The sequence below is a fragment of the Mandrillus leucophaeus genome, unplaced genomic scaffold (assembly GCF_000951045.1).
Source record: "Mandrillus leucophaeus isolate KB7577 unplaced genomic scaffold, Mleu.le_1.0 Scaffold10, whole genome shotgun sequence".
In the NCBI taxonomy this organism is placed as follows: domain Eukaryota; kingdom Metazoa; phylum Chordata; class Mammalia; order Primates; family Cercopithecidae; genus Mandrillus; species Mandrillus leucophaeus.
This window is the reverse complement of record NW_012098098.1, coordinates 354,142-366,238: the sequence shown is the minus strand read 5'-3', so window position 1 is coordinate 366,238 and position 12,097 is coordinate 354,142. Positions and strand designations below refer to the sequence as shown.

General features: G+C 44.5%; 1 protein-coding gene across 1 annotated transcript in view; it reads right to left on the bottom strand.

Annotated features, from left to right (window-relative positions):
• Positions 1-12,097, bottom strand: part of CDH13 (cadherin 13) — a 643,409-nt gene that overhangs the window by 338,119 nt on the left and 293,193 nt on the right. The window contains exon 3 of the mRNA XM_011970562.1: positions 1,931-2,109. Coding sequence (XP_011825952.1) covers positions 1,931-2,109 — 179 coding nt within the window. The remainder of the gene's footprint in view (positions 1-1,930; positions 2,110-12,097) is intronic.

Below are 12,097 nucleotides of genomic sequence, written 5' to 3'. Positions count from 1 at the left end.
AGATGAAATGAAGGAAATGGACTCATTACTTTTTCTACTTCCCTATTCTTTAACTAGAAACAAGTACATTTTCCAAAGGACAATCAGAGTTTCAACGCAAATTTCTTTCTCTCTCTCTCCCTTTCAATAATTACCTATTTCGAGCTTCTGTTTCTCACTGCTTATGTAAGATCTTCGTTTTATTTCCAACTCTTTTTCCTTTTCTTTCCCTCTATGCCAACAAACATAATTAGGATTTTCAGGAGTGCTTCAACCATGCTAGGCAGTAGAAATACAAGCATGCATATGATCATAGTCTCTGTTGTCAAGAAACGTACAGTCTAGGCCATTGTTGCCCCGTAGAACCTTCTGGGGTGATGGAAGTGTTCTAGGTCTGCACTGTCCAGTACAATAGCCACCAACCACGTACGACCGCTGAGCACTTGAAGTGTGGCCTATGTGACTGAGAACCTGATTTTTACATCTTGATTTCAGTTAATATACTTTAAAACTGCAATAACCCCACGTGACTAGTGGTTACTGTACTGGACAATTCAGGCCTAGACCAAGAGAAAGAGAATCTTCTTCAGAGACAAATGACAACCTTAATTAGCACATGCCAATTTCTATAGGATGGCGACAGGCAAGGGTAGTCAGAGATGGGAGGAAGAACAAGAGTGTGGAAGAATCCGGTGGATGAGGACAGCTTCTTAGGGAGGGATGATGTAATCCAGAATCTCTTGAGAAACTACAGCATGTAAGAGAGGAGAAAGCAGAGGAAACGACATTCCAAACCATGGATTTATTTCATCAAAAACACTGAGGGGGAATTGCACAGAGCCCCTGAGGGAAGCCTAGCAGTTACCACAGAGCGGATGGTTCTTGCAGAAGGTCAAGGACAACTCCAAGGTGCTATGTCTGTGGGATGATGTCAGGAGCAGGGAATTGCAGAATAGGAGCAGGCTTAGGGTGGATGGAGAATGAAGAATGGGTAGGAATCCACGAGTTGGTTTAAGGATGCTGAGTTTGGAGGGCCGCAAGGGTCTTCTACTTAAGGTAGCTTATGGTAAGCTACAGGGTGGACCTCAGACTCAGGAAAGGGCAGGGCCAGAGGGGCCCATGCAGGTGGAAATGTAATCGAGGTGGGAGCACATGTCTCATCTGAAGGGGGCAGCAGACCCTGGATCCACTGGAGCATCACACCTCACGTCACCGATGGTGCATGTGTGGAAAGTGGACCTGATGTCTCCAGGATTTCTGATTTCCAGAAAAACTGGAAATTGGCATTTTTAAAACAGAAATATGAAATCTAAATATTTTGATATGGCAACTAATTCTAAAAGCTGTAAAACACCGTGGGCAAAACCAAAGAGCAGGCGTGTGGACTGACTGGTCCAGGGGTCACCTGTTTGTGACATGTGACCCAGGAGACGGGGGAGATTTCACAGAGAGAGCCGAAAGGGACGAGAACAGAGATGGAGGAAGAGAGGGGTTCAAGGAGGAATGCAGGACGCCTGCAGGAAAGGGTTGGAGAAGGGAGTCATGGCCATTTGACTCTGCAGCAGGGACAGCCTCTGTGATCTTGGACGAAGCCACCTCCCTTCCCTTCCCCTCCTTCCCTCATCTTTCCCTCTCCCTTCTAGCATCAAAGCAGGGGCTAGAGGCAGAGTCTGGAATCACCAGGGCCTAGAGAATAAGTGGCTGTTGAGGAAACAGGTATCAGGTTGAGTGAATACAAACAGTTCCAAGCACTTTAGCCTGTTAGAGCATGTGTTTTCTGGGGTCCCGTAATATCCCATTTCCCTTTATAGATTTTCCCCACTAAAACACGGTAAACACCTGATTTCTGCCTTTACAGTCTAAAAAGCCACTGACTGGAGCCCCACATCATCCCTTGCACGAAGCCACATTCTGCTCTCGTGAAAAAGAAAGCGCATTCTTTTCAGCTCACCTCTCGGTCCAGCAGCGCAGGTGACACAACAGTGACAATGTCTCCTTTCTCAGGGTCGATGTAGAACATGTTGGGAGATGGCTTGTCAGGCGTCTGCTGACGGATATTATACCGCAGGAGGGCATTATCAGTGGCTGGGTCATCTGCATCAAAGGCTGTCATCCGCATCACCGTGGTCCCTATCGGGGCACGACAGAAAGGCAGGGAATGGTTACCAATGGGTCAGCAACGGTCAGAGCCCCTTCCCCACCTGGGCAATAGCAATGCAGCAGTGTGCCAATCACTCTCCAAATTAAAAAAGAAAAGCATTTCCTAAGCTTTGCTATGTTTCAGCTGTTCTTCCTCCTTTCCTTCCCTGCTCCATCCCATGGAAAGACCTGAAATAAAGAAAAAAAAATCTTTGCTGTTCAGCAGACTGACCGCTTAATTTTTCCCTGTGTTGACACACTGTTTATTTTCAGGGGTTTTCATTCCACTGTGGACGTGGCTTTGCGACAGGGACATCCTTTTTTTTTTTTTTTTTCTTTTTTTGAGACACAGTCTCACTCTGTCACCTAAGCCGGAGTGCAGTGGCGTGATCTCGGCTCACTGCAACCTCCGCCTTCCAGGTTCAAGTGATTCTCCTGCCTCAGCCTCCTGAGTAGCTGAGATTACAGTCGTGCACTAACATGTCCAGCTATTTTTTGTATTTTTAGTAGAAATGGGGTTTTACCATTTTGGCCCGGTTTGTCTGACCTCAGGTGATCCACCTGCCTCGGCCTCCCAGAGTGCTGGAATTACAGGCATGAGCCATCACACCTAGCCATGGCCTTCATTTTTAAAGCTCTTATTGAATGCCAACTCTATGCGCCTGGGCTGGGTGTTGGGGAAACAAGAATACAAAGAGGCATGTTCCTGGGTGTGCAGGAGCTCAGAAATTAGTAGAAGAGATACACATATAACAAGCATAAGACCTATCAGGCACATTGAGAGAGGATGTTACGAATACAGAGGCAAACAACCTCAGTGAGTCTGGGGTTTGCACAAAGGTGTCTGATGCACACACCTAAGAAGAGAGTAGGCAGGAACAAGTAGAAGGGACCCCAAAGCAAAAAGACATTCCAGTTAAAGGGAATGAGAACAAACCTAATGTGTACCTACTATGTAGCAGCCGTGTTATTTTAGGGACTTCCAATATAAAATGAGGGTACCACGGTTGGGTTCACTCACAAACAAGCAAGAGTCACACAAACAGGACCTGATTCTATAACAAGCATGTGGAGTGTTAGGTTACGTCAATGATTGATAAGGGTGTCAGATAATGGGTGTTCCTCCCATGCAGCTGATATAAAGGGAAACGGGTATATCCGCTGTCAAGGACCATTGGGCAGCAAAGAGTAACACAATGCCTTCACCTCCTTGGCATCTACTTTCAGAAACAACTGCATGTGTCCACAAGGGACCTGTGCAAACAAATTTCTAGCCGAATTATCTGTCTAGGTGAAAAATTTGGAAACAGCCTAGCTGTTCATCAACAGGGGAATTGTTAAAATGATAGTATTCTCACACTGAGATATTTTATAGCAGCTTAAAAAGATTGTAGATCTAATGGGTTCTAATGTGGGAAACTCTTCAAGATATATCATTTAGTAAAAATGTCAGGTTGAGGAATGTTCGGGGTTCAGCACCAGAACAGAACATTCTTGGCTCATGCAGCCCCTTGCCTTTGGAGAGCAGCAGGAATAACATGGTTCTGTTTCCCATTGACCCCGGCATGGAATCAGCATTCTCAAACAGCGGTCCAGGCAGCCACTTGAAGTATACGGAAACTGATGTGAAATGTGGCACATTTTAACTTTCCTTACCCACAGGATGATAGTGATATCATTTTTGTGAACTTGCACACAGAACATGCCACAATACTGTGTTCACATGTTTTACAGGTACAGTTTATAAGTGCATAGAACAAGGTCTATAAGGAGAACTTCTTTCTGGTGATGGTGGTTAAATGTGGAGAAGAAGAGAGGGGATTGGGATTTGGTATGGTCATCGGGAAAGATGTTGGCCTCATCTATAACATTTTGTTTATTTTTACAAGGTGAATGTATTGCTTTGGCCATTAAAATTTAATTTACAAAGAGTATAATTATAAGTACCCATAAAAACATGCCTGTTGGTTTTGATGATTGACAATAGCAATTGTATTGCTATCATATTTGGCTTAGGGCATCCTGCCTAACTATAACTTTTTATCCCAATATATTCTTCTACAAATGTAAGGCCTCATCTTCTGATTTTGAATCTGTCTGGACTCAAAGTGTAACCTAACCGGAAGAGATCAAAGCAGCTGATGTATGTTCATCAAAGAAGCAGGAATACTCATACGAAGAAAACACTGAGGCCTAAAGGAAAGATAGAATTCATCTGGTTTTACCACCGCCCAGTATTGCTTTCCCTTCCATAACAATGCTTCTCTAATCATCAAAGCCAGTTTTTTTTCCCTCACCACTGGAATTAGATTATCAGCCATTAGGCCTGACTGATCAGATAAACAAGGAAGATCTGGCCACCCTCAATGTTTGATTGATTTGTTAAGCAGTCTCGGTTAATTTCACCAATGGTGCCATCCAGCCACATGCTTCAAGGTGCACTTCCTATCCACCTTGTTTCTTTGCCCTGAGAAATGGTCTCAGGGCAAGCTTCAAGGTTCAGCGCCCAAAAAGCACATTCTTGGCCTATGCAGCCCCCTTGCCTCTGGAAGACAGCAGGAACAACGTGGCTCTGTCTCCCATTGACCATGCTGCAGAACCAGTGATATCAAACAGTGGTCTAGGCCGTCACTCGCAGTCTACGGAAACTGATGTGAAATGTGACACATATTAACCTTCCTAATCTAGGCAAACTTGAGAATTACCCCATCAGAAATCAGAGGCAGATTTCAGGCCTGTGATCTTACCCAGGGATTTGCTGTAGGGAGCTCCGTGTGGCCAAAGACATAGAAGGAAGCCTTAACCCCATCAATTCCACACCAGTCTCTGGTTAAGTACACTTGACCCAGGGCCTTGCACCTAGTTAATGTCTAATAAATGTTTGATTGATTGGATTTGTGCCCTATTTAATCTGCCTTTAATTGAAGTCATAGAGGGTATAAAAATGAAGTCATCATGGCTTGCAACTGACATATGCATTAAAATGATTAGAAGAAGAAAAAAAAAAGACCTCTCAGGTTGATGAGTCTTTAGTTTTCACCAGGAAATTCACTGAGGATATCTTTTTGTTTACAGATTTGACAACACGATATAACACAAAATTATCCTGGAATATTCCCAAGCATACACAGCAAATGCTTTCTATTTTAATGGATTTTTACAGAACAACTGAACTCGGTCTTCAGCCCCGTGTTTGTCTCAACCCAGACACGAATGCATCGCTGGATTTACTTTGGAGGAAATCGCGCCTCTGTGGGAACCGCATTGTGCATAAGTCACGTAAATAGGTTTGCAGCATTGAAAACAACGACTCTGAGGTGACATATCTGGGTTCAAGTCTTTAGAAGCTGTGTGCCCACGGCCACAGTATTCATCTCTCTCTGAGCCTCAGTTTCCCCGTTTTCAACATTCCTCTTTGCTTGTTGTGAGGATTTCATGGGATGACCTATTTGTACAGTGCCTAGTACATTAGTGTTCAGAGAATATGCCCTGTAGTATTAAACTCTGTCCTGGCTTCTGAGCCAATTATGGCAGTGCAGGCAAAGGCCTAAAATACAGGAGACTAGGATTAAGTTGTGCAAAGAATGTAGGAAAAAGGGTGACAGGACAGCCCTCTCTCTCACAAGGTCCTTTCTCCCTTCCACCCTGCCCATGGTCTTAGCGTGCAGATCTGGGTTTCTATTGTGGCTATCACAACAACCCTCAACACACACACATGTGCATACACACATTCTGTAGTCTATACCATGTCTCCACGTGGTCCTCTAGTCTGCCTCTAAGACCAGGCTTTACTCTGAACCTCAGCCTATCTGCTGAGTGCAATGCTTGGCCCTCGCCAGTACCTCCTCTGGAGGCTGGATCATGGTTTCTTTACTTCTGTGTTCTGCAAAGGCTGGATAAACTCCCTAAACCAGCATTCCCTAAATTGGTTCCGAGGAACTCTGGCTTCATAGATTCAGTGGAGAAACAGATTTGGGAAATATGTGACAAACACCGCGAAGCAGTGTTTCCCTGGAGGACTTTTCAATGCCTTTATTAAGCACACTTACAGCGTCAATCTCCAAGAGCGGGTGGACTCTGCCGCACTCGCCAAACTTTGCTGTTGATGGAACCTCTTTATCTCAGAACTGTCTATCTTTTCGTGATGGGCCACATGGTCCTAGATGTGAGCTCTTGAGCAGTATAGACTCTTTTATTCATTTTGTAAGCCCAGTATCTGACATGCAGTACGTCTTCATCAGTGTTCTTTGAGTTGAATTGCCTTCTTGCCATTCACTGTAGTGTTGCCTCATTCCACACTGACCAGAGCCACCAGTACCTTGTCTTCAAAGAAGAACGAACAACTAAGCAGTGTGCCTGGAGATTTTTCACAACTGCCTCTGAGCTTCCTGTTCAAGGTGCCCTGGAGGTCCTTGCTGGAATGGGATTCCTGGGTCACACATCAATGCTATGCCCAAGGCTGACATGCAGCAGGTGGGCATCAGTGTACCTGCTCCAATTGCCTGTGGGTGATGCCTGTACCTCTCCTCTTATGCAGTCCCACACACTGGAGTCCATGTCCACCACTTTGTTTTCACCAGCCCAGGCAGCTTCCCATCCGGGCTTGTCTTGTGTTTCCAGACAGCAGAGAAAGGATAATTATACGACAGACACGCACTGGGGCTTCCACACAGTACATTTCTGACTTTTCCCCCGTCACAATATTCTCCTGAGTGTCAAAATAAATTATAATCACCCTGTCACTCCATGAGCCAGATGAACTAGCAGCGGCTCCTCCAAAGTGGGAAAAAAACATCCCAGGTTGCTGGTTGAAAGTCTCAAGTCGGGCCGTCATTTTCTTTTGTCGAAGGACACGGCTGCCAGCCTGACGGGCTGATTAGCAAGCATGATCGCTTCCTTGTGGCCAGGTAGCCCCTTCCTCTTGACTGTAGCTCTCTGATTAAAGCAAGTGCCGCCTGGTTTCTTGACCTTGAAAGCCAGCTTTGAAGTTTTGCTTTCCTGTGACTTCAAGCACAGCCAAGCCCTTGAGAAAGGAGAGTGCAGATCTGACAGTGATGGAGGATTTTCGGCCGGCCGCAAGGATGGGGATGCTCCAAAAGACAGTGACAAAATTATTCTGTTCTTAACATTTCTTTGACTTCATCCCTAAACATTTCCTTTGCCTGATCAAAAAGTGTCAGGCTCCTTTTTTGCAAAATGCTATTCCTATAAGCGAATCATGTATTGAGACATAGACATTCAGATCTATATTCAGCACCGGATTTCTGATAGCACAGTTAGGGCAACCGTGTGCTTTCCAGGGAGAAGTGTGATGTTAAAGCAAACATGAGCAGAGATGGCAGATGTCACCAGGTGAACCTCTTTGATGTGACGAAATGGCACATAATTGTCAAGCATCAAACTCACTAGAGGAGACAGTGAGTTCTAATTCCACCCAAATGATGGTTTCTATGACCAAATGATCTAACAGTTGAGCTTTCAAAGGAGAATGTGGTCATGGATCCTGCACTGCACCACGTTACTTGTGTGTTTGCCCCTGTAACAGAAGACAAGCCTTAGACCAGCAGCAGCTGAGGGTGCTCAGCCAGGTGAGACAGATGCAGAAGCTGCTATTTTAAATTCTAACATTTTGGGATATATCTAGTTGGAATGATTCTCATCGGAAACTAAATTTCCATTGAAGATCCTTCAGTTTAAAGGTTTTGGGCCTCCTGGTTCCAAATGAGAACGAGATAGCTCTCCCAGGACTGAGGGGATTCCAGGACAGTCCTGGGCAAACCAGAATGAGGTGGCCACCCTGCAGGCCAAGTTTTGCTTTCAGATGTAGACATGTCTCTTGGTCACGCGCAGCAGACTGCCGATGTGAGAACTGTTGCAAATGTGACTTTAGTGCCTGGGACACAGCCCATGACCATTCACTCAACTGACTGCCCCAAACCCACCAATCTAAAATTGTTTCCTGACCAAGCAGGTGGACATGAGCGAGTTCTCTCCTAACAGTCCTCAACAGCAAAGAGAGAGACCTCAGTGTGCAAAACCAAAGCAGAACCAAGCCAGTGGCCCGGCTAAGGACTTGGGCTGTCTAGTTTTAAGCGCGGGCCTCACCCACTGGGCTTCTCTGGGCAGTTAAACCCCAACTTTTTTTGTTGTTGTTTGAGACAGGGTTGCTCTCTGTCTCCCAGGTTGGAGCACAGTGGTGTGATCACAGCTCACTGCAGCCTTGACCTCCCAGGCTCAAGCAATCCTCCTACCTCAGCCTCCCAAGTAGTCGGGACTATAGGTGCGTATCACTATGCCTAGCTAATTTTCATAGACATGGGGATGGGGTTTTGCCATGTTGCCTGGGCTGGTCTTGAACTCCTGAACTCAAGCGATCTGCCCACCTTGGCCTCCTAAAGTACTGGGATTACAGATGTGAGCCATCACGCCCCGCCTCAACTTTTCATTGACAAAACGGCTCCTCTCTCATGGGTTGTTAGAGGCACTGAGTGGATCAATGTTCTCTCAACCTCTTGTATTTCCATTAACACCTTCCCCCAAGCACATTTTTAGACATTTTTTCTACTTGACACCCTCTCACTCCATCACAAAATGTTAATTCTAAAGATATACTGTATATCTATTTATGCGCTATGGCCCTTGCAGGGCACAAACCATTGTAATATCTAATACATCTAATATGTTAAATCCAACTCTCCTAATGACCAATTTTCTCTTGCTTAGAGGTAATATTGCCCCCTTTGAGAATGTACAAATTAATCTATATGCAGTCCAATACCTGGATGATGGTAAGTAATGGAGAAATGTAAGTTTTATTGTTATTTTAATTGACTCTCACAATTTAGAACTCAGTTCTGTGAGGACCCACTGCTGAGTGCAATGATGATGAGGGAAATGTCTTGTGGGACCCAAACACTTAGGGCTTAAGACATACTACTTCTGGGACTCACTCTCAGGATCTATGGAAGCAGGAGTTACTTAAAATCTCATCAGGAAACACCTCCTCTCTTCCCTTAGACAAGCCTAGACACTTCTGTTGAGTGCACGCATGCATGCATCCCCTTCGTCTGGTCATGTCAACATTCTTGAGTAGACAGCAATTGATAGGGAAAGTGTCGAATGACTAGTTGATGGAAGATAACCAACCAGCCTGATAGGGATCCAGAGGCAGCCCACGTTTGGCAGGGCATGCGTTCCTGGAAAGCCACCCATGTGATGAATCGTAAATAATGTCTCATTTTCCCACTGGCCTACATTTGCGTTTCAGACTGGCTTTATTTTCATTTGAGGGGATGTCCAATTGGAAGCCACTCCTCATCATTCACTTTTTTTTTTTTTCCTTTTTTTTGCTCATCTTCAAAACACTCTACTGGCCAGCCAGGTGGAAGGAGGAGGTTGGCTCTCAGCTCTCGGTGTGAAGACTGTTAAAGAAATCCCTGCCCCTATACTCTGAGGGTAGGAGGATGGAACTGCAGAGTGGCAGAGAAAAGAGGTGATTCCAGTCCAATTTTGAGGAGAAGACGGAAGCAGGCTTACGCCAAGGCAAGGTCTGGGAGATTTGGCTTTGCAACCCTTGCTCCTTTTGGGGGCCCATCCCTCGGTTGCCCAATTATCCAGGGGTTGTCATTCACCAGCACAAGGATCCCTCCCACATTTTCATAGGGTGGCTCAGCTGTGCATTTGATCCAGAAAGTGCTTGGTAATGTGAGTTTTGATGAAGATACTTAAGACCTTTCGTCGGTCCTCTGATAGGAGCCCAGTCCCACTGGCCTCGAAGGTGGGAATCTCTGTGGTCAGAGTGGGAGCTGGGCCAGGAGTGAGAAGCTCACCTACTCACCCAGTGCCCATACAAGTAGCTTCACTTGAGTAAAGTGCTTTCAAGACAATCGGGAGAGGTGGGGATGGTGGCAAACTGGAGCGTGTGCCTCCTGCCTAAGGCGGCAGCTGCCTTTTAGCTCAAAGGAATTACCGCACGACTGAAATACGAGCCTGGACTAACTAGTCCTTTTGACTTTTTAAGAAAAGGTGGGAATTCGAATTCTTGTATAAACTGTCAAAATGTTTACAGGTTAGATACTAGTTCAAATTTAAAAAATAAAAGATCATTGAGTGGGACTAGGAAGGCCAAAGAAAAGAGGTTATGGCAGGCTTCGGTCTGAGGCCCACCAGTTTTTGATCTTGGCTACTGGTAGAGCCATTCTTTCCCCCAAAGGCATGAATTAAATGTTGTTGATGAGTCCTCCAGTGATAGATTACAACTTTAAAAAACGGTACATCCATTGGAAACATCTTGCCCTTCTTCCTCCCACCTCCCTGTTTAGAACAGGAAAATTCATCTGTCCAAGAATGATGTGGCTCAGAGAGCTCTCACCCTGTGGGAGAACAGCACTGAATAAGTGGGCATGAGATATATATATACTCCTGACGCAGGTCTGAGTCGAGGAAGTGCCATCCCATAGGAACACAACGCTGCTCTTAAAAATGAGAATGCCTTAAATTTTGGGACAGTTGCTGACTTCATTTAAAAGCAGTCCTAAGTGTCTCCGTGCCGCTGAAATTACCACAGGCTTGAATTGAAATGCAATAGGCTTCGCTTCTCCTCTCCACTTTACTTTGTCTCCCTGGAGCTAGTTGGTTTTTTAAGTATAAATTGACAGTCAAATACGTAATAAGTTATGACAAGTTGAGCAATGACTGTCTCCATCTGTTTTCAAAGGTTGTTTATTTTTATACTGATAAAGAGATAATGGCAACAGGACCACCTTGTGATTATTTCAGGTTTTCATTCACTGCAGTTTAACCTCCAGTGTCTGCCCTTCTTTCTGGTGAGCTATGGTTTAATGAAGCTGAAGAACTGTTTATGACATATTAGGTAACACATGGCCAAAACTGGGGTCCCCCCATCATGATTCACTTTACTGTCCTAATTTCTTCATTTTATCCAGATTTCTACAGTAATATTTTTCTTACACCCTTCAAAAATTCCACTTAATCTTTTTATCATTCCTATGAAGTTCTTTTTGAAAGACATAGGATACTCTATGCTGAATTAAATGATCTTGCCTAAAACCACTTCAAAAATCAATTTTAAGTGGAAACTTTGTCTTTAATATTCCAAACTAATAATAAAAAAATCTTTATATTGAATTAGCCTGGAGTAGTTGTAACTCTCAAATATATTTTTCCATAAACTCCTAAAAACAACAAAAGGACACTGTGGGTGTATTTTTGTTTGTTTAACCAATTTAAGAGTTTTTTTGAAACAGAGTCTCGCTTTGTCATTGGAGTGCAGGCTGGAGTGCAGTGGTACGATCTCAGCACACTGCAACCTTTGTCTCCCAGGTTCAAGTGATTCTCATGCCTCAGCCTCCCGAGTAGCTGGAATTAAAGGCACTCACCACCACACCTTGCTAATTTTTGTATTTTTAGTAGAGACATGGTTTTGCCATGTTGGCCAGGCTAGTCTCAAACTCCTGACCTCAGGTGATCTGCCCACCTTGGCCTCTCAAAGTGCTGAGATTATAGGTGTGAGCCACCTCGCCCAGCCAATTTCAGAGATTTTAAAATGGCAAGTCTAGTCCTCTTTACAGCAGTGGTTTTCAGTGAGGGGTATTTTAGCCCCTCTATGGGACATTTGGCAATGCCTGGGGATACTTTTGGTTGTTACAACTGGGGCAGGGGGTGTGATATTGGCATCTAGTGTGTAGAGGTCAAGGATGCTGCTCTATATCTGACAAATACGAAAATGTTTAAAGGCACCAAAATAATGCTTTGCATGTAGTAAGAGTCTAGTAAACATTTGCCAAATGCACAAGTGAATAAATACATGAATAAGTGAATAAATAAAGATGAGTTTTTATCATTTTTCTTCTTTTACAGCTTAAGGTAAGATAAAGGTGGAGTAGGAAGCAGGTAAATAATTGATGCTTGACTGACACTAAATATTAATGAACCCCTAGGTTAATTCTGAACAACGGGC